The 23,365-nt window shown below is 37.5% G+C and overlaps 3 protein-coding genes across 12 annotated transcripts in view; 2 read left to right on the forward strand and 1 right to left on the reverse strand.

Moving 5' to 3' along the window:
* The window catches only part of LOC126851573 (uncharacterized), a 106,451-nt gene extending 101,598 nt beyond the window's left edge, over positions 1–4,853 (forward strand). For all 7 annotated transcript variants that reach the window (XM_050595676.1, XM_050595677.1, XM_050595678.1 and 4 more), the window contains one exon: positions 59–4,853. In XM_050595676.1, the coding sequence (XP_050451633.1) occupies positions 59–629 (571 nt within the window). In that variant the 3' untranslated portion in view covers positions 630–4,853. The remainder of the gene's footprint in view (positions 1–58) is intronic.
* Positions 4,854–7,149: 2,296 nt separating this feature from the next.
* Positions 7,150–20,632, reverse strand: LOC126851525 (uncharacterized). 4 transcript variants are annotated; one of them, XM_050595597.1, is made up of 8 exons: positions 20,482–20,630; positions 15,347–19,531; positions 14,893–14,968; positions 14,114–14,376; positions 13,848–14,003; positions 13,439–13,788; positions 11,690–13,362; positions 7,150–8,184 (listed from the first exon to the last, which is right to left on the reverse strand). In XM_050595597.1, the coding sequence occupies exons 2-7, from the start codon at positions 19,505–19,507 to the stop codon at positions 11,703–11,705; spliced, it is 6,666 nt and encodes a 2,221-aa protein (XP_050451554.1). In that variant the 5' UTR covers positions 19,508–19,531; positions 20,482–20,630; the 3' UTR covers positions 7,150–8,184; positions 11,690–11,702. The 4 variants fall into 4 exon arrangements, with proteins under 4 accessions (XP_050451554.1, XP_050451556.1, XP_050451553.1 ...); XM_050595599.1 differs by lacking the exon at positions 7,150–8,184 and having other exon boundaries at positions 10,878–13,362; positions 14,935–14,968; positions 20,482–20,632; XM_050595596.1 differs by lacking the exon at positions 7,150–8,184 and having other exon boundaries at positions 10,878–13,362.
* Positions 20,633–20,771: 139 nt separating this feature from the next.
* On the forward strand, positions 20,772–22,767 carry LOC126851582 (probable 39S ribosomal protein L49, mitochondrial). Its single transcript, XM_050595692.1, has 3 exons — positions 20,772–21,346; positions 22,123–22,309; positions 22,415–22,767. Exons 1-3 carry the CDS (start codon positions 21,221–21,223, stop codon positions 22,687–22,689), a joined length of 588 nt encoding a protein of 195 aa, XP_050451649.1. The 5' UTR covers positions 20,772–21,220; the 3' UTR covers positions 22,690–22,767.
* The last annotated feature ends 598 nt before the right edge of the window (positions 22,768–23,365 follow it).

Genomic DNA, 23,365 nt, shown 5'->3' on the forward strand with positions numbered 1-23,365 from the left:
AATGTTATCGAAAGAATCGCCTCGTATGAATAACTTTTTTATTACCTTGTTAATGCAGATTGGCTGACGATTCGAGAAACGATGGGCTTACTTCCAAGAGGCAGAGGCACGACGACCTAGATCTGCAGGACGACGTGTTTAGCGACTTCTACATCCTGCCGCCAACGCCGCGCTTGCTCTCGCACATCGACGAGCTTCAACCGGAACCGGAAGTGTCGCATCACAATAGCCACCATCACCTGGGTTTCCCGGAGGATCGTCTGGGTGGCGACGGAGTAATCGATGTACGATCAGGCAGCTCAAGCAACATCTCCGCGACAACCGCCAGCAACAACACGAGTTGCCATTCGGTGCTCTTCCCCGAAGATCTCGATGATGCAAATGCTCACCTCTCGAGATCATGTACCGACATGATGGAAGTGGCCGACGTAGTCGATCCCGATCGGCTTTGCGATTTTGCCAGGTTCGCCGACTCTGCGAAGACGCTGGAGGAACGATTGGCCGAGCTGCAATCGTTGGATGAGCACTTTGACCTCACCAAGTTTGAGCGCAACAACAATCAGAGCTGCGGCCGCGCTTTTCACGATATACAAACCTTTCATAGTCTAGTGCCTGGCCTGGAGACCTAGATGGCGGCGTCGTGCCTCGAGCCACCCGCGATGATGTCGCAAAACGGCGAAGATAGGACAGCGACTTTCAAGGATGCGGACTTACTTGACGAACTCTGACAGATAAGCTGGGATCCACTGATTGTCCTGTGGCTTATCTTCGCAAGTGAAATATGTGAGCACGTGTCGAGAAGAGTAATATCGTCGAGACGCGTGATCTCATCAAGTTGCATAGTACCGACAGTGGTGGTACTGCGTCCCGTGAGGAACGAAAATCCATAAAAAGAATAAAGAAGAAGGAAAAGTGTCGACAGAGTGGCCACACACAAATGTGACATCGGAGACCATCCGTCTATCTTCGATGCCGAGGACAAAACTCGCAAAAGTGCGAACTCTGTAAAAATGCTCTGAAACATTTTTTACCGTGGGCAGATGGATGAGCAAAATTAAGCGCTATTAACACCAGAATCGCGAAACGGAACAAAAATGTCTCGTATCTAGAAAACGGTTTAAAAAAAAGTATTCTTGTTTAAGAAAAAAAATGTTTCAAAATTTTTAAAAGGATTTGAATTTCAAATTGAGATGAAACTAACATATTCGTGATTCTGATATTAATTGATTTAAAAAAAATAGATCCGCAATCTATGCATATTAATAACTTAAATTATATCATGAATTTAAAGATTTGAAAAAATTCAAATTACAAGTTTTATATACGGAAGAGGATGCCAAGTAACATATAATAAACCATCATAATATATGCACGGCATCTCGGTCGAATCATCGCCTACGATAGTCTGACTCATGCTGGTAATAATCTACTTACGGCACTGACTCAATATTCAACGCGCGAGATATCTAATAACACCGTAAACGCACACCGCTCTTTAATCGGCCTTTTTAAGTAATAATAACATTAATACAAACCTTTTTCTTTCTTCAAACCTAATGAAATCATAGAACATTTATTTTCAATTCTTGATATTCTACCTAGCATGTATAAAAGCAAGACCTAATGAAATCATAGAACATTTATTTTCAATTTTTGATATTTTATAGTATGTATAAAAGCGAGACCAACAATTACAGACTTACCGAAAGACGAAAATGCCAATAATTGATACTCAAATTATTCCATTATTGATATGTTTGTCTAATATATTAATCCACTAATATGTCGAGAATTGCAGTGCTCACTGATGTAATAGTTGGCTTCGCTTTTTGGATGCCGCGTTTGATCTTTATTTATACATCAGCAATATCAATCCTATTTTAAAGATGATAGATGATAAAATTCAACCGATTATCCATATATGCAATCGTTTCTTCTTTTTCCTTTCTATAGTAAGTGCATCCTTCTTTATAACAATCATTTCTTCCTATAGAATTGAATTTTTTCGTCGATATTTTTCTTTCATCTTTATATTGTACAAATTCTTTACAAATTATTTTATAAATTTAATTGGAGGGGAATATATATAGAGTTGTATATAGTTTTTAAATTTTCTGAATCCGTCGACATGCCGTGCTAATAATGACCCTAATATGCTGATTCACGTATACTCGCCGGCGCAGTCCTCCTGGCGCATTGTTCGTCCAACCTTGCCCGCGGCTCGAATCGCACCTTGCAGCGCCCAAGCGTCGTAGGAGACACGTGCCTACATACAGTGATCCGCTGACGCGACGTCGGCCTTTAGCACACGTCACGCGCTATGCGCCCATTGTTTGTACATATACAGATAGATTTTTAAGAGAGCACGTTATTAACTATATAGAATGAATTATGTTGCGAGATAGCACATCCCCGGAACTACAAACGAATGCGCGTGGAAAACGCGGCTTTGGCGCCAGTAAAGTCTGAAAGTGTTTCAAACGTCGGGCTCTCTGATAAAGATTGTCTGCCGCTTCAAATGTTGCTGAAGCGCGAATACGTGATAACGCGCGCTTATCTTTATCGCGAAGACGCGCAAAACTCTGTGCGTCTTTTCGACATTTCGAATTACAGAGCGTTTAAAGAGCGCTTTCCACGCAATGATTGTAGTCTATTATTAGGAGAAGCGGAGAAGATCGCGTAAATATTATAAGATTGTAATTTTCGCGATGATGCGAAGCGCGATCTTTTCTCCGTCTCGCGTTTGAGAACATTATACTCTATAGGGAATCCTTTCCCATTAGCCGATATAAAAAACTCGTTTCTTCGCAATGCAGTTTTCTCTGTGAAAAAATCCAAAATTTAGTATTTTTATCTATATATATATATATATATATATACATATATATAAATCTCGTCGATTCTCAGAGACGCAAGTGACTGTTTTCAGGTTTTACGGCTAATGCGGGGTACGGTTCACTCCAGAGAATGTTCTCCGAACGCTATTTTGTAAGCGCGACAGAAAGACACGCTACCGCGTAACGCCACGACGAGCCTTAGCTGTTGTACATTATCGTACATTTTTGTTAATATCATTCTTTACGCTCGAGAGGAATAGAAACAGCGAGCAATAGCTGCGCTTTCTCACTGGTAATTTCCTTCTATGATATTATCCTGTATATTGACGAAAACAATGACATGAGAAGTCACGGCATTTGAAATTTTGCAATATTTCATTATAAAATCAATGACAAAAATTAATCATAGAAGGAAATATCCGACTTTTCATTCATCTTTCGCGAATGAGAAACTTTCGTTCCTCCGAGTGTTTTAGCGAATTATTAAGTAATGGGCGCGTTATAAATTATTTTTCGATCGTCGCACGATCGGTTGTGATCAATCGCGAAGTTCTTTTTCCTTTCTCTGGAATAATATGCGGAGAAGAGCCTTCGCGATCAACGCAGAAATCCGAATCGAGAAGCACGATTTTATATTAGATGAAAATTTCGTTTTTTATCGCGCAAATATATTTTGTTATTTTATTATCTACATTCTAAACTTGGATTTGAATCGTTAATTTTACTTGACACTTAGCATTTGATTTTAATCGAAAGAAATTTTTCCGTTTTTCCTTTCTTTCTGTTTTAATCAAAATTAAACCTTTTCTCGCCTTTGATTTAATTATATGTTAAGGAAGTGTTAATATTATTTGCAAATATTGCGTTTGGAGATAGTTGAACCATGTCGAATATTTTTCACGAATTTTTTACGGATTCTGCGTAGTGCAATATTTTCATTCCTCTAATATTTGCTAATGTTTTTTTTCACAATTTTCATATAATCTAGACTCTGCTGCGTTTGTTAAATTACTTGATTTAAAATGCGTTTGTTAAATTGATTTAAATTGCTCGTCAAACATGAATAATATTCCCTTTTTCATATTATATATATTTTTGCTTTTCAATGTCACGAAATTACAAATGCTCAAAATTAATAAACGCGATACTGTTAAATATATCCCTCACAAAATTGCAATGATTATATTATTATTTAAAATTACGCACAATGTGAAAAACGTCATGTGTCAATTTATTATAGTTATCGGTATGCTCGTTATCGACATAGCAGCCACGTTTCGTTGATTCGTGGTCGGCAATTACATTCATGCAATCCTACTTTTTTTTTTAACTTATTTTATTTCTCACGAAAAGTGCTAAAAGGAAATGGATAATGATTTGTCAACCATATCGCATCGACCCCAAATACGTATTCAACTCTCGAAGAAGCTTTTTTTGTAAACAAGCATTTATCGTAAAACAAAACGTATCGAAAAAAATTGAATCTAAATTTTCTTCTCGAGAGTAAAATCTTCTATTTTGGAGATATTATATTATTGTATATTAGGTCAATTAAGAAAAGGTTATTTGCGATTTAAAAGCATATTTTTGCGATACTCATCGTAAAATGTTATTTTCGACAATCTAATATTTTTTAACAATCCAATAATCCGAGAGTTGAAAACAAAAAACATACTGTATGGGTAAAGACAAATTCCGTGGCAATACGTCTGGGACGCGCGTTAAATGCGCAGATAGATCCAAACTTCCTTCGGAACGCCTGGGCCAGAGATTTCTGAGAACCGTGTGCAATGTGCATACGGAACTCGCATGTGTATCGCTCTCCCAACACCTGACGATAAACATCGCGTAAAACGGCTCAATGCGTTTATATGTAAATAGTCGCCTTAGCACTACTAAGATAATTAGCTATGTATAAAATTTCATACATTGTTTAGGTTTTTTTTAGTACTAGTTATATCCGAGATCAGTTACCAATTATATGAACAAATTGCAAATAAACTGCAAAAACAATAACCGTTGTCTTCAATTTCCCTAATTTCCACAGTCTCAATAATCAAGAAAAAGACACGCGTACAGAGAAACAAAAGAAATGACAAAGATCATTATATATATTATACATTATTTATTTGTCATTATATATCATATACATTATGCAGATCGTAATGGCAGTGGTAATGAAAATGGAAGGCTGCACACACTTTTTAATGGTTTTTTTGTTCTTTTTATTGATTTTTTTTTATTGAGACTTGCGAAAAATATATACAAAGGATGGAGAACTAATAATATAACTATTACGCTTAAAAACTAAATAAACAAAGGATTATCATGCTAGTATTAACGTGTGTTAATATTAATTTAAATAACATAATAGTTGTAACACCGTGTATGTGTTGTGTCTGTGTATATGAGCTTGGACACGCCGAGACCAGAGAGAGAAAAGGCTCCGAACGCACAGACGGGATTTCCCTCCCGTTTATCCTGTTTTTCGGCACTCAGTGCCCCTTCGTCATCCCCCTCGAAGATCATCTCTTCGCTCGCTCGCTCGCTATGGTACGTATAGATCACCTCAAATTTCTTGCCGCTTCTCTCGATCACGTTGCTAAAAGGATTTTCTTTCAAAAAAGAGAAAATCATCCGACCTTCCACGATTATTGCTTCGAACATCTTCGATCGTCATTCGAGATCGTTATCTAATGTGGGGCCGGGAAACGATAATAACTCTCAGTCAGGGACCGGTACCGGGTGTTGCCTGGTGTGACGAAGAGCCATTGTTTCGAATCGTATGCGCTACGATTGACTACTACTCGAATCCACAATTCGTTCTTTACGAGACGCTTTAATAATATTAATATAATAATTCTAAGCGTTATATTGTCGTATAGAATTGAATTAAGAAGACGTACGTAAAGTTAATCGCGGATGTGATACGCAAGGGCGCAAGAGAATAAATACCTCTCTCTCGCGGTATAAATCTTATTTAAAATAATAATCTTAATCTTAAAAGCACAAGTTGCGAGACAAGAGTCTCAATCGCGTTAATAAATCTCTACCCTAACGATGATGGATCTTAATTAACGGATTATATCTTACAGCGATCGAACCCGGTAAATCGATCCCTGATTCGCGCTTTGGTCACGGTCGGCCTAAATAATTATAAGTCGCCGTGTATACAGGATGCTCGACGCCTCCTCCTTGCTTGAGAAGGATGACATCCCCATGATTGTTTAAAGAACATAATGAACGCTTTAGCCGAAAAGAGCGAAACGAGGCACGTCGTGATCACGCAAAAACACACTCGAATCCCGCGTTACAGGTTGTGCGTTTCGTCATCTACACGATGATGTACAAGATACACTGTGTAACATTACTTTAGTCTAGACGCAATTTTCTAGACTAAGTTACTTCTGAATAAACAATATACAAAAAAAATCAAAGAGAGTCGGAGTCTTTCTGCATTCTCGACCGCGTGCAGTCATCGACCGCGCAAACAAGTTGACGCATCATTCAGTCCATATCCAACACGATCATTAATCATCTATGCAGTGCTTCATGTTCGATAATCTATTCATCAAGGTATCTGACCTGAATACGGGCTATATCAATCTTTACTCGCGCGGTTTCTTTCCAATTTTTTTTTTTTTTTTTTTAATATTTAAATAACATCTGATGCAAAATTTCTAATTTGTATCTTGAATATTTTGATTATTTAAAAAGTGCGAGAGAAAAAATTTTCTATATTCGTGCTCAGATACCCAATTGAAAGGGTTGAGAGAAAAAGGATGTAGACCTTGGTCCAACTTGTTTTTCCAGTCGAGCTCGAAAAGAATACAAATCTCCAAATTGAGTTTTAATTAAAATTAAATTAATCTTCGTAATGTCTCTAAGAGAAATGGTTTAGATCCATTCCGCTGTTCACTCTCTCAACCCTTTGCGAACGACCACCTCGCCTAGTTTCCTTCGCGATTAAGCCGCCGACCATGAGTTCGATCTTGCAGCATCGCCGCGGTACTAAATTTTTGAACACAATTTCTCGTGGTCGAGAGAGAAGAGAGTATCGAAAAGAGAGGCGGGAACGCAGTTTTTTGTCGATTCGCCTCGCGATCGCCGCCTCGATATCTTTTTTTTTCTTCGGGGAAATTTTCGCGCAAAACATGAGACAAAAGATCACGCTCAATGTGTCCCCGAGATGTCTAAGAGCGCGTAATAAAATATTATATATGTCCTCGAGAGGTTCAATCCGCGTAAAACTTAAGCGCGCGTTTATTGCTTCTCTTCATCAACTGCAGGCGCAGCGATTTCTTTCATATCATTTTCTTTTTTTTTCCACGTGTTTTAATAAAATATCACCTCTCGCGAGAGGCAAGATATCACCATTTTCTGAAAAATATTCTCGTCCACGCACACGCAAAGAACATCGAAACATTTTACGTGACGCGACACTTGTTCCATTTTCCATCACATACTTGCTTTTTCACACTCTCATTTTATTCGCTCTCCTCGAAGAGATCCGCTCGTTGCCAAGGCCGCAATATTTTAATTGTTTCACTTTCTTCGCGACAAGAACATGGGATTATGCGCTTCGAATCCCTCGAAGGGCGAAATCCAAAAACGCAATCTCCACATTGCCAAAGTGATTGTCAGTCACACAAATCGGTTATTTTTCATGCCAAGTTTACATATACCCGATCAGCATTTCTTTTTGTCGCCAAAAAAGTGAAACAACAACGAATGAAGAAAGCTGTTGCTACTGTAAACGCAATTGATATAATACGGTTTTTCGACAGTCAATCGCAATTGAGCAAACTCGATTTTCACGATATTGCAAATCATTTTCACTTTTGCGGAAAAAGCAAATCAGAATATAATTAATAATACATATTAATATTACACATAATATTATATGTTATTACAAAATAATTTCATCCCTAATCCTAGATTTGCTCTGTATATTCACAATTGTATTTCATTCATTATTTGTCTTTTTTCTCTCTCTTTCTCTTTCTCTCATTTCCTCTTTCACACATACACATATTAATGCATAAAAGCACAGCTTTTCAATTTTAAAACATTTGAATCTGATATAAATTTGAATCTGATATAATTTGTGATTATTATATATTATATATCGCGCGCAATGAATTAAATACTAATTCAAGTTATCGTAGCAGCACCTTTATTCACTCGCATTTTCATAATTTTTCATTATAATTGGGTGAAATCACACCCATTCCAACATCCTCGAGACGTTTATTGACTCTTAGGATCCATGATTTTATGTCGAAATTAAATTGAACACTTGAGCAATTGAGATCGAGTAAGCACAACTCGAACGCTGCCATTTTGCCTATAAACATAAAAAAAAATTAAATAAATATTCAAGTATCATTCAAACATACACCTGAAAAAAAAATGTCTTCAAACGTATTACTTATCATCAAAATTCGAACGTGTTATTGATTTACTTTTCACATAGACTATCAGCAAACATGTTTACAGATCAGGTTTTTCTTATCCGTAAATGAAAGTTATTGCCTCTTTTCTTCAAGAAATAATTGCTTAATAACTTTACTTCCGTATGGATGATAATATTAAATAATTATTACAAATCAAGAACGACGATGAAATCGATCACCAAGAGTCAAAATCGTTCGAGGTAAGTCTATGGTTTTTAATTTACACTTTCTGTGCAGCAAGAAAAATAGAATTCTTAAAACTTAAACTCAGTTCTCGTTCGCTAGCGATCCGCAAACTTTTCTTCCCCTCCTTCGTCGCATCATCCACGTGTGCATATATGGCGGAGGCCACACCGTGGAGTGTGCCACTTAATTTACGTTAGGCGCATACAAATGACGAGTAAATCAGAAATGCCGAATATTCGAATGTAATTAGCGCAAGCGATCGTTTAATTATCCTCACGACGATAATGTGTCTCGAAGATATACATTTTCAATCCGAATTTATTCGCTCGTTATACATGAACGATCAAAAATATAAAAAAAGTACACACATATGAAATATATAAAGAAAAGTTTGGTCAAATTTTTTTTAATTTGATTTGATATAATTAAATAACGGAATCGTAAATTTTTGTTGTCACTGACAATAAGCATTGCTTTCGCGCTTTTTACAGCTTCACTGTAATAAAAGTCTATAAAGTCATTCTAAACGTCATACAGGAGACAGAAGATAATATACAACAATACTATGGAAAGGAAATTCTGTATAAGGAAATTTGGAATTAATTCTACAAGAAAAGGCAATATTTTCTACATTAAAATAATAAATACTTATGCACACGTGCTATATGATATTATTAGTAATTCATATCGAGATTATTTAAAATAAGAAGTCTTATATATTAACACAAGTACTTTATATCTCTCGGAAGGATTTATCTAAATATCTTAACTGCAATTAAGAAAATCTCAGGTAGAAAATTTGTATAAAGCAATAAAATGGAAACAGTACCATTGAATGCAATGTAAAATCATTGCGATCGATTTCTTATCGATAACAAATTACATAAGAAACTAAAATTTTATTGATCGTGAGAATGTCGAATAAAATCAGAATAATCATACATGTATCGTGAATCGATATCAATCTTCCGTATGTGTGTTGCAATTAGTCTCTCACCATATTTTATGGTCATATATATTTGCGGCACACTCCACGCTATGACTATTCGCAATTTTGGATAATCACATCCCGCATAGTTCCGATATAACAATATTTATACTCATCGATCACTCGTATCGCTAGTGATTTGCTTTCCTTCCTTTAATTCGATATACATATATTTATTATATATAGATATATCAAAAATATCCTTAGTAAAATAAAGCATTTATATATATAACACGTGTGTGTATGTATGCATGTGTGTATACCGTTACACACGTACTTTTCTTTATATTATGTATATATATAATATTATGTCTATTATTTTATATATATATATATATATATATATATATATATATATATATATCATATTTATAAAGAGTTCTTTTATTTATAACGCGGTATTATATATAGTCAATATACATGTAAATACCTATGTTTTTATTCGTACATTCGTGCACGCATATGCGTGATTGTAAACGTTTTTGTGTGTGTGTGTGTGTGTGCTTTGAATATATGAGCATATGCATTAATCGTTTGGTGAATATTTTTTTTAATGATAAAACATATACTTTCATATTCGTCTAATGTATATCTATAATTTTTTTCAAATTTTAAAAGAATATTTCTGTATTACATTGGATCAGAAAAAGGAGGGATTGTTTTTTACCGCAGATATGAAACATCTCAAAGGAAAATTCAAATTGTACAAATACATTTCAAAGTAATATACTAATTGTAAAACACTCATTTATGCATTATGTATGCAAAAAATGTGAAAAATATATACATTATAAGATAATGAAATATGAAATTATTATATCATATTTTTACTTGATTTGTAGGCAGTTGAAATAATCTTGATGATACCATTTCAATAACAGATATAACTAATATAACTGAGAAATTATAATTGTATAGTATATTTGATTACAGAATACATGATAAAATTTAAAAATACATGAAGAATACATATATGAACAAGCATTCTTTTATCTGCAAAACAAATAAAAATGCGTAAAGTTTCATATACTCGTTGTCAAATCATTTTATATTTCTATTCGGTTGAACAATGCTTAAATGTATAAAAATAAAACGATTTTACGACAATCATGATTCAAATAATATTTCATAGCATAGTAATATAATGACAGGTTTCTTTCCGTGATATAAAAGATATAGTAAAAATGTTTCCACTATGGAATTTCACACGATTGTTAATGCAGAATTATAAAGTAGAGTGATGCAAACAGATATACGAGCAAAACTCACACTTTCTAATTTTCTTTTTTTTCGATATCTAATTACGAACGCAATTTTATTTTGTCTTATATTTTTAATATTATATTTACTATTATTTTTAAGTAAAAGATCCACACGCAAATCATTCAAACTTCTCTCTCTCTCTCTCTCTCTCTCTCTCTCTCTCTCTTGGTCACAAATATATGTATATTGGGCAGTGTAAAAAAAGTGTGAATTTTGCTTTTATATCCCACAAAAAGAAACTAATTATCTAATTAACTAATTTTTTTATTTTTTTATGTCCAATATATCGAAGAAAATTAAATAAAAGTAAATTAAATTCAGTAAAATAATCTTTACAGTTTGCAACAATTATTTATCAGACGATCCTGGATATTGACGTCTATAATGACTGTGTAAAATTGTATAATTACAGATAATATTAATAACTTCTGTGCTATCTTTCGTCACTTAGGCGACTGTTTTCCATAAAAATAGCATTGTTCAACACGTTTTTCGTTAATGCGTTTTTTTTATATTAAAGTTTTGATTGTTAATATATGTATAATATTGTTATAATCTCGAAGTGTTTCACAATTTTCTCAAATTATTATATTAATCTATTTACAAGTTTGCGATCATGATTGATGCAACAAATATAAATCATCTGTAATCTGTTTAACTATAATATAAAATCAATGTATATCGTAAATGTATATGTGTGTGTGTGTGTATGTATGTATGTATGTATATGTATATTTTGAGCGTTCAAGCTCGGTAAGTGCATCGCGATGCGCTCACGTAAGGCAAAAATTGCTCTCCGAGCATTGATCATCATCAACATCTTGTCTTACTTTAGCGGCAATTTCGATCAGGCGCGTAAAAAATGCGCATGTGCAAATCGATTTCTCCTATTCGCCGCATCATATCTTCTCCTTCGAAAAGGAAGTTAAAAAATTGTGTGTTCAACAATGCCTACTTACGTCTCTTGTTCTCTCATTTGTCAGCGGGTCTCGTGACGGTCTGCGGTATTACCGTCAACGATTTTGGGATCTTAGGTAAAATCGGAATCGGACTGTTCGTTGACGATGTCATCGTCGGCTTGGTCGTTACCTGGATAGACTTGGGCAGATTAAGATTCTGTATAAGATTTTGGCCGGTCGAGTTGTTTTCGTTTGCGGCAGAACGCGTCATGTCACAGATGAGCGGCTCGAAATCGCCGCGGCTCTGTCGGCTTAGCATCTCCTGCTGCATCCGCAAGTGTCTCTGGAACTGTTGGCTGTGGCCAGTGGGAATTGCAGGAAGCTGCGTTTTCTGGTAATGCGATCTGATATTGCCGCTTGTCGGCGAGCTTGAACCGCCGACCGATCCGTTATTCGTTCCGGCACCAAACTGTCTGTCGCTAGGCTTTTGCCGTTTGTTGAGCGATTGCATCCGCTTCAGGTCCGGTTCGCTCAATTGAAACACTTTGCCGCTGCCGCCGCTGTAAGCAGAAGATAGATTTTGTCCATCTTTCCGCTTAACGCCACCATTCGCAGTACCGACAATTCCTCCGCTGCCGCTGGTGGACGGCAGGCTTAATCGTTGCAGATTGGGCGGCGGTTTTTTGATAATCGATACTCCCGAGTTGAGTTTGAGTACCCGCGGTGAATTCACCTTCGTCGAATGCAATGACATCATACCGCTGCCGCTAGTTGATGGTTTAGACATTGAACTTGTGCCAGGCATTGACAGTCTATCTTTTTCCAATAAATAGCCACCGCTTAAACGGCGCGAATTGTATTCCGCCGCAATCGGTTCCATTATCGGTTCGTCCATCTTTTCCGGGCCTTCGTATGATATCAGTCTGTTCTGTACCGATGTGGAATAGTTAATTGCGTTCCGCGAAGCATTTGGTGCCAATATTAGGTCACCAGCTCTATAGTATTTCTCCAGAAGAATCAGGTGTCGTAGGAAGGAGCTCTGATTGCCGTATGGTCGCTGCAATTGCTGCCAGAGGTGCTTGGTTTCGCGATCATATTGAATCATTGTCGCGCACTTCTCCCATCCCTGTGGCGTTACTTCGCGTACGTTCTGAAACTCAATGTTGACATGAAGATTCATCTCCTCTTCGCCTGGAAAAAGCGTTCGCACGCTTATAGAAGGATTTGCGCCGAGTCTCTGCACTACGGGCGTTATGTCGTTGTTGTTACTATTATTGAGTTTCGGCCTTTTCGGCAGTCGCGTTAGAGTAACCTCGTTATCCATCCCAAGAATTTCAACCATCTCACTCGCCGTTGTCACGCCGTCGGCTGTCGGTGTGTATGCGTGCATGTCGAGAATCTTACGCTTCTTCAGATTCTCCACGGCGCTCTCGATACTGTTAAGATATTGAATATCCGTGCCACCGTTTTCGTTGCTGCTCGCCTTCGTAGTATGATTCTCGCCACCCATTTCGCAAGAGCTCGAACGTCCCACACCCTCGTTCTTATTCGGTTCCGGTGTTGACTTCTCTGATGTATCGCTCGTCACATGTTCCGGAGACTTAGAACTCCCGCTTTTCAGCTGCGCGCTTTTGGTGCTTTTCTTACTCTTTTTATCCTTGACTTGATTTGCCTGCTGTGACGAATCATCATCCTCGTCCTCAGCCACTTCGATTCCATGGTAATGCAAGATCCTGCATGTCGAAAAGCATTTTTCTTCAATTCTATTTCTTCAACGAAATTTCTCGACTTAGCTTGTAATATACTCACCGCTTTCGATAACTCTTACAGAAGTTCCTGTGGTTCATGTTCATATTCTCGAGATCTTTGTATTTGAGCTGTAGCTGCGTAAAGTATCGACATAGCTTGCATACAAACGTGCCGGCCGTTAGTGAAACGGGGATTCCTTGCTGACCGACTAGCTGATTCAATTCATCAATCTCCGTGCTAGTCAGTTGGTGGGTGTGCGTTCGCGCGAGCCGGCGTTTGCACAGCGCGCACATTAAGAAACGTCCAATCTTTTCGTAATGATTAACACAGAACGACGTAGTGTGCTGACTCGACTCCCAATCTATATCAACCTGTAATAATATTTCTCGTTTGCAAGTGCAAGCGATACGCTATTCACCGTCATATTGTCATAAACATTTTTAGATACATGAGTATCCTAAAAATTTACCTGATTTTGTAGAGCGGCTTTTATCTTGAGCAACCAACGGCGTTTAACGTGATGTCGCGCAGGATCCCGACATTCGCGAGCTGAACACTTTGATACCATCAATTGTCTGTGCTGCTTCTGTGGCTTCTGCTGCATATTTGCCGGGCTAGTGTTCGCCTAGAAGAAGAAAGATAAATTGTCAATCAGAATTATAATCATATATACATCTAGAGTTAAATTACGAGTGATATGAGAATTCGCGCGACGTTTATTATCAAGTAACAAACCTTCCTATCAACGTGACGATAGCACGCATCGCATAGACATGAATCTTTCGTAAGATGTCTCTCCAAGTTTAAAATCTTCTTTCGCCTTTCATCAGATTTTATTTGCGCTAGGTGCATCGGCGTGTCCAGGGAACCGAACTTGCCGAAGCAGTAGGAACATACGTCGGCACACACGCGTCCGGGATGAATGGAAAAGGAGGAGGATTTCTCTGGAATGATAAGCGACTGACGATCCTTAGGTGTAGCATCTTCATTATCGTCATCTGTGATATAATAAAAATTGACAAATTATTACATATCGAACGTATAATTGTTCTTCCATCTTAGATAATGCGAGGGCGTCGGTATTAGTGAGAATGTAATAGGTGAAAAGCAACAGCGTTCTTCAGCATGCATTGCTAAAAAAATATTAGGCTAGTGTAAGTTTTTGGAACTAGTGGTCTGAAATACAAATAGTATTGCGTAATATTTTGTATTGGATTAGTGCATATTACTTTCTCTTAATTACATTAGGCACATAATGAATAGCTTTAATGTAATAAAAAATCTGAGGGAATATAAATAGAGTGTTGATGCTATTTCAAACATTAATAATCTGCTTTAAATCCTCTGAGATGAAAATGTGAGCGGTCGCTCATTGCACTGTGCTATTCTCGATGATATAACCGCGAGCTTAGTTTAACTTTAAAAAAAAAAAAAAAATGATATTTCTTTGGAAAAGGCGATGAAGGAAAAGTAAGTGAGATTATCAATTTAGTTATTCCCGCAACCAGGATTACCGCAAGAGTGTCTGTGGTTAGTAGTGAACTTTCGGTTCGCACCAGAGCTGCTATCTCCCAAACCACTGGTTCCAAACTGAAAAAAAAAGGAAACAAAATATAATTGAATCGATTGTAAAAAATATATATAAAATATGTCAAATTAACTCATCAGAGAGCTCACACATCCGCATACTAACGATATATTTTTTAAACCCTTGCTTTTCATGCACGCGACGTACAAATTAAATGAGTGTGTTACAAAATCAAGGGTATAAATTTCTAAAAAATGATAATAGATTGCATATAAAAAATCTTTTTCATTTGATCAATCGATAATTTTAAATCATAGCGGTTTAAATTAAACGCAAAGAAAAAAAAAATACAAAAAGAAAAAAATGGAAACGATAAGAAAAACATTTGTTGAGTGAACGAATTAAATTCGATTAAAAAGCATGTGAAATCGCTGTCTTACCTCCTTTTGAATGGTGTAGAACTCGGGTGAATCCCCCTCTCCGTCTCCGCGTCCCTGTTTGAGGATCATCTTTAATGGAGATCGCGATCCCCGTTTGTCTTTATCTTTGTCCTTTACCTTGAAGATCGTCTTCAAAGTGCCCGACGACTGCTCCTTTTTAATTTTTTGCTGATTTTGCAATCTCTTCGCGGCTTCTTCCAAAGATTCTAGCCCCAATGTTCGCAAGATTGACTCTTTTCTTTCTTTATCTTCAGGCGTTTCCAAGATCTTTGGCATATCGCTATTAGACGACTCGCCAGACGTAGAAGTCTCATCGGAATCCTTCTGTACGAGCTCCGGCATCTTGGGACTCTTACATTCGTTTTCCAGGATATCTATATTGTCAGTCGTCTGCTTCGACACGTGATTCTCGGATAGATTTCGCGAAAGTTGCCGTTCCCCGCTTTTGCACCTCTTTGTGCCGATCATTAAGTCGTTTTCTGATTTGCTGCGCACATTGGGTCCCTTCTTGTCAAGTCCATCTTGCTCGTGCTTCGTGAAAAATTCGCGGTAGTTGTCCGGACGCTCTGCATCGACGTACTTGTTCAAGAAGGATCTATTATTCTCATTGATCTTGGCAACTTCGTTGTCCAGCAGAGTCTCCTCTTTATTCTGCTGATCGGACTTTCGCGAATCTCGCTTAACTCGCTTGGTCTTGGAATTGTTGGACAATGGCGGTTCCTCCTTACGCTTCTTCATGTCTCTACTGCGACGGGTACGGGATTGAGACTCGAGGACGTCATCTGATTCATTGCTATTAGGCGAATCACTAGTATCTTCAATCTTCTGAGAACCTTCGGAAATGACAGTCCTGTCCAGTGCTGATGAACCTTGCGGCACTTCATTAGCATCACTCTGTAGATTGGAATTTTGCGTCTTTTGAACACTAATTTCCTCTGCCTTGATTTTTATGCTATCGATGTACTCTTTACTACGAGACGCAACTTGTTGTCTCTTCTGCTTATCGCGAGTTCGTAATACTCGCCTCTTCTTCTCGTTGGCAGGTTTCTGTTCCTCGGGATCTTTATTGTCTGATGATTTATTGCTTGGGTCCGTTTCATTAAATTCCGAATTTTGCTCCAAAACATTCTTGTCTAAATTTGATGTTAAATCATTGAAAAGTTCTTTACAGTCGTTACCTCGATCGAGCTCCTTGGTTTCGTCGTTCTGTCGAGGAACGGGAGTGCACGTGCGTACAGGCACAGAATTTACAGAGCTACATTCGCTATTTGAATCACAGTTTGCGGTGGTTGATACGTAATTTGTTTTAGAATGCTTCGCGCTTTGCGCTGTTTTGCAGGAAGCATCGTTCTCCTGTAATATCTCAATTGCATCGACAAGCTTGCCATCCGTATGGCTCTCGCACGATATCTCGTTTACAGAATTGGCAGCTGACTCTAACGGCATAGAACTATCGTCACTACAAGCAGATGCTTCTTGTTTATTTACATGCTCGATCCCTAACTCCTTATCCGATACCATTGTATCGCAAATTATTTCTTTGCTTAATGATGTATCATTTGTAGCATTTGGTAATGATAAGTTGACAAATTGATCTTCCGCTACTAGTCTCTCTACTTCGCGAGATATACTTTCCAGCGTTTCTGATTCTTCCAAATTGTTTAGAGAAGTATCTAATTCTTTCGCTTCTGTATGTTTTTCCGTAAGTCTCTCCTCTGCTTGCCGAGGGGATGCAGGTACTAGCGCAATTGCAGCATTATCATCTGAAAGCTGACGGGCTAGCGTGTCCTCTGAAATCATGCCCTCACTCGTAGGTCTTTGTATATGTTCCGCTGAAATATCTTCCAATCTCGAAATTGATCTTCTAGCTTCAGAATTACTGACGCTGTCTGAACTTTTATCACTGATCCTCGAAGATTTTCTCGTAGCAATCTTCTTATTCTCGTCCAATGTCTTCAATTCATTATCACCGAAATTGACCGAGGCACTGCTGGCTGTACTACAACCAACATTCTCGATTTCTGATTCATCCATACTGTTGTAAGATGCAGCATTATTATTATTATTATTACTTATATTACGCGTAGATTCACAAATATTATGTACATTAATTTTGTCACTATCGGAGGCCCTGTTCTCCTGGATGTTCTGCGAATGCGTTTCTGCTTCCCCAATATCAGACTTGACTAGCTTTTCTTCAATCTCTTTGGCAGTATCGGCCACTTTTGGTACTGAATTTTCCGAACTATCTGACGTGATCTCGTTTTTCGTAACGTTGGATCTGTCTTCATCGGCATTATCTTCTAATCCCATTTTTTGCGATTCTGTACTGAGTGGCGCGACAATCTCTTCGATTTTGGGCACATCGAAGTTTTTGCTTAATCCAAGACCCTTCTCTGGACAAAATATTTTGCTCTCAATGGATTTTGCAATATTTAATTTAATATTCTCAATCATTTGATCTATTTGCGATTTTGAATTACCATCCACAGATTTATCTGTACTGTAAAAGGAATTAACTGTCTTTTTCATTTCTATGTTTAAACTACTCCTACGACCTTTCGGTTTATCTGTAAATTTGAGTAAGATAAGCTTCTTTGAATCTTCTTGTGCTTCCGCACTCTTGGGCGTTATTCGTGTGTCTTCAATTTTAATATCGTCATCTTTTGTTGCTTCGTTTTCAATAATTTTAGCTTTAGTTTTAGAACGCAGTGTCGGACCCGTTTCACTTGTTCTATCCATACGATCACTATTATTATTATTCTCGATTTCCAATCCAATATCAGTTTCCTCCTCAAAACTCTTGGACACTTCATCCTTCAAACAAATCTCTTCTTTGCTCGATGCCATAGTTGTAGTCTGAGATTCGTTACAATTGGGATCCGAAAAGCAAGAATCCATATTTGTATTACAGTCCGAGATATGTTCTATCAAATTATCCGAGGTATTAGTCCCATCCGAGTTTAATATAAGACGCTTTTTAGAATCATTATCTGCGGAATTTCCCGAATCTGACAACTGTCGTTGTCTTCCATTTCTCAAGTTTCTTTGAGACATTTCGATATAGCCGACTTTCGATCTTTTTCTCAATTGAATGGCATTCTGGAAGTGGAAACCTTGATCTGTCTCTGTATATTCTCCATCCGATGTAACTTTCATGTCATCGGTATCAGGCTCTTTCTTTATTTCAATTTCACAGACAATATCTTCATTCATCTTCGTACCCCATCTTAACATTTTCTTACTCCTTGTCACTTTTCCTTCAGTCTTCTCTGTGCTTTGTTGATTTTCAGTTTCAGAATCACTCAACATCGAAGAAGCAATAACTTCGTCTATAGTAAGATCAATAGAATTCTTGTCATCCAAAACTGCCTTTGAAAATTTTTCAATGCTAGAATTGCTTTTTATACTACCACAATCTGATTCTTTGCCACTGTTCTTTCGATTCTTTGCACTCTTTTGCAAATCTCTGTTATCCTCTACAACTCTGATGAGATAGTCCTTGCTATTATTTTTCTTCAAGTTTGTGAACTTTGCTGGTTTGGCACTCTTAGACAAAGAATCAGGACTTTCCGCTGTTTTTCCCTTTCTGCCAAGTTTTGGACTAACTTTAACGCTAGATGTAGCACTGGCCTCTTCTTTGTTCTGAATGTCAGATTTGATTTTTTTGGTCCTGAGATTGTTCTTGGCACTTTTACTTGGTGTTTCAGTTCCTTTGCCTTCGTTGTCTCTATTGTTTGTCTGATTTTCCGAAAATTTCGAAGCAATCTCAACTGTCTTAACAGTTGATTCGTCTGATTGCTTAACTCTTTTCGTTTTAACACCCTTCTTAATGTCAGAAGCTATCCTGTGTATATTTTTGTTCGTCACTTTTTTGGTAACCTTGGACTTAATGAGATTTGCCTTGGCTGCTCTTAGGTTCTGTTTGCGTTTCAGATTTTTAAGGGCATTCCTGCGTGGCAAGCTTGCCTCTAGTTTAGCAGAGAGCTGACTACCTGTTGCTACTGTATCAAAAATCTCTTGCGCAAGCTGCTGCTGCTTTATATTTGGCAATGACTTGCCTTTCTTATTCTTGACCTCATTGGATGGCAAGCCAGAGTCATTACTCGCCTTCTGTTTTGATTTGGAAGGCGCTAAGGGTTTCTTTTCCCTGGATGCCATCTCACTTCCACCCACATTGGGCTCCTGCAATATCATTTATATTTTCTAGAAAAGAACATTTTTCTTCTACCAAAATTTACAAAATATTACAATTATTCTTTTCATCAAAAAAAAATTACAAAAATTATTTTATAAATTACATTAAATAAATAATTTTCAACGTTTATCTCATTAAATTTAGGAATATTTAAAAATCAATGAAAAAACAGAAAAAAATTTTTTTTTTAATTTAAATAATTTTTTTGTTTATATAATAATTGCAAATATATATTGCACGTTTATATAAATATCATTAAAAAAAAAAAAGAAAGAAAAAACTACATATAAAGTAATATAACGAATCCAAACTTTGAGAATGCGGTACAAACCACGTGGACTCCGATATATTTCGTTACGAGTTAACAAGGTGCAATCGAGACGCAAATATGTTTTCTCGACGAAAGGAGGGCAGGGGAAGAAAGGGGCAGGGAGGGAGGGATGGAACGGGCGAGAAACAAGACGCGGCGTCGAGCTTCGACGAGAAGCGCAAGATATTTTCCGATCCGACCGAAACGGACAGGATAGCGGATCTGATAGATGCGGCCCTGGCGGCCAGAAAAATTACGTGACAAACTTTGCGTTAACACACGGATGCACGGAGCGCCTCGCTCGCTAGCTGCGCGCTTTCGGGCTCTCCCGTCTCGAGCCGCGGCTGAAATATTTCGCGCGATATCTCGGCTCGCGTGGGACCGATCGCGACGATTCCGCGCTCGCGAGAGAGCGCATGCCACACGCTAACTGCCCAGTCGGGAAATCCGAGCGGGACCGCGGCGGAAGGCGGCGAAATCGTCGCGACAAGTCGTCGCGAAAAAATCGCCACGAATAAACAAAAGGTCGGGCGCACGGCTCGGGTTTTCGGGGCACCAGCGTGACGCCGCGACGCCTCGGTGACGGGCGTACGCGGGCCCTCCGATAAGCCGAGCGACAGTACTCACCTCGGGGACCAAAAATCCTGCCGTAGGTCCGTGATGATCGCGAGAAAAATCGCGGACGACGATCCCCGTGAAAGAGACAGTCCCGTTGCAGGGTGTCTATACGCCGTCCCACTGTTTTCCGGCTGTCGCCACCTGACGGCCGTGGCGCGCGGCTTCTCCCAGGAGCATAGTCCGTTCGCGATAATGCCGCGCCGAAGGCGCGTCACTTCGCCGGACTGCACCCCCGTCCGATCGAAATGGGATGGCGTGTGATCCGCGCCGGTTCCTGGCGCGAGTCCGGAAAGAAAAAAAAGAAAAAAAAAAGAACCCGCGCCTCGAACTGTCGCGACGCGAGACAGCGAGTTTCTCTATCGGACTCTATCCTTCACCTCACCTCACTTCGTTCCGTCTATAATCTATAGCTCCTATAGCTACAGTACGTGCGCGCTAACTCGACTTCGCGTTACAAGCGCGGATTTTAGCTCCTTGTAGCGAGCGCGCGGACGCGTTCACCTACCTATCGGAATTGCCTGTCTTCGTCGTCGTCGTTGTCGGCGGCGGCGATGCTATTCTCGCGAGCCTAAAACTTCGCGGACGAGCGAAAACGAACGTCACGACGGATGACGCGCGGGTTAAATAGATACGCGGTAGTCCCGCGATACGAGGACTCTCGCGATAGGTAGATGGGTCAGTCTCTAACCGTGAGAGAGAACACGAGAGGGAAGACGCGCCCGTCTCGTACGGCGCGCATTAATGGCGGATGCCGACCCTTATATTTACCCGAGTCCCCAAAATGGCCGCCCTTCGGATTCTCGCACGCGGCAGCCTCGCGACGATCCTCAAATCCTCGTGCACGACGAGTAATGTCGCGCCCGTAATTTCTCAGGTACGCGCGAGATTCCTCGCTTTATAATCATATTTATTTGTGCGATGAGATACAGGCCGAAGGGCCTTCGTACACTAGCCGTATATACAAGTGTATTTGTTCTCTCGCAATCACCTGCGAATATAATAATCGTTGATTGCGTACTGCAGGTCGATAAATGCACGACAATTATTTCAGACACGAGAAAAATACATAGCCGCGATGAGAAGATTCGATTTAACCGCGATTCATTTTTGGCGTATCTGTGTAGATACACGATGCTTCTGTATAACGTGATATGTATAATGTGATTTGTTAATCCAACTTACAATTTACTGACGAGTAAGATTTTATCGCGATTCGATTAATATTTGCAAAAAAATGATGCAACGATAAATGTTTTATTAACCTACAAATATTGTTCATATATGAGTTTTTTTGCGAATGTATATATTTGAAAATTTAGAGAAAAAAGAGAATGAGATTTATTATGTTTAATTATATATAAATTATAATTATAATTAAAAAAATTGTTTAATTATTACTATTGTTTTCTGATATATACACTCTCACAGTTGCTCGTATAGTTGGATTAATATTACATACAAAATTACATGTTAAAATTTTTTTGACCGTAATATTCCTTATATATTAAAAACAAGAATTTTTCTTTTGATATATTATCTTAATATTGATAAGTTGTACGAATTATTTATTTGATATACAAAAAATTAATTATTAAAACTAAACTTGCAATAATATGCGCAGTTTAATACAAATACTCTTCATTTTTTCAGATTCAACAGAGATGGAGCAGTTACAAATCATCCCCCACATATACTAAACCTTCAAATTACACAAATTATGAAGTTACAAAAGATCCAGATGAATGGAAGTATGTAGAGCGTTTGCTCAGATATAAAATTGTACCTAAACCACCCACTGGAGATATTGAACTACCATCTGGTTATAAACCTGCACGTGGTAAATAATAATAATTAAATTACATACTTTTACATAAAATATACATATATTTAAATCTCTTTTTATAACTCTAAAAAATGTTTTTTATTTGTTTTAATTTAACAGCATCACCCACGGATTATCCCTATTTCATAGAACGTAATAGAAATTATATGCAGCCTGTGTATCTGAATAGATCAAGCAAAGGAATTAAAAAAACTACAAAGCTTTGTAAAATTCAAGGAGATATATGGGAATTAGATCGCGATATTAAAAAATATATAGAAGAATGTACAGGACAAGCACCTCCTAGTCAGATACATGAATTTGCTGGTATAATTAAATTTAAGGGTGACTGCGTTAATCGCATTAAAGATTGGATGAACATAAAAGGATTCTAAGAATTACCAAAAAATGATATTTCCATAATAAATTATAACATATGTAAATACGTAATAAAGTGAAACTTTGTTACAAAATACATTTGTTATTCATTTAATATTGTCGCTCAAAATTGTCCAATATCATTGTACCGTGGATATTTATTTAAATAACAAAAAATGTATGTTTTTCGTTTTCTAATAAGTACAGTTTTTTACTTGACAAGATAAGAATATTTATGTATTTTTTAATTCTTGAATATTATTTATTTCTATAAAAATATACTGCATTGTAATATCAAAAAAAATTATCCATATGTGTTAAAACATAGATGTGTAATACATGTATAAATGTCTACATAAATATAATCTCACACAATATTATACAAATGCGAAAAATACATATATGTATATAACATTTCTACCATAAAATTATTACATTTTTCATAAACTTAACATAGAGCTCAAAATATCTGTTTTTATTCTTTTTTTACATGTACTGTATATATTAATATGATACATTTCTTTTTCCTATTGGAAAGATTCAATATCTTTTGTTCTATATAAATATATCAAGATATTTTAATAGTAACTCAAATTATATGGATATAATTAAGCATGCCAGCGACTTGAATATAAAACAATGAATAAAATTGCGTCAAAATAACAAAAATTTATTTTTGCAAATGTGTATGAT

The sequence above is a fragment of the Cataglyphis hispanica genome, chromosome 8 (genome assembly GCF_021464435.1).
Source record: "Cataglyphis hispanica isolate Lineage 1 chromosome 8, ULB_Chis1_1.0, whole genome shotgun sequence".
Classification (NCBI taxonomy): domain Eukaryota; kingdom Metazoa; phylum Arthropoda; class Insecta; order Hymenoptera; family Formicidae; genus Cataglyphis; species Cataglyphis hispanica.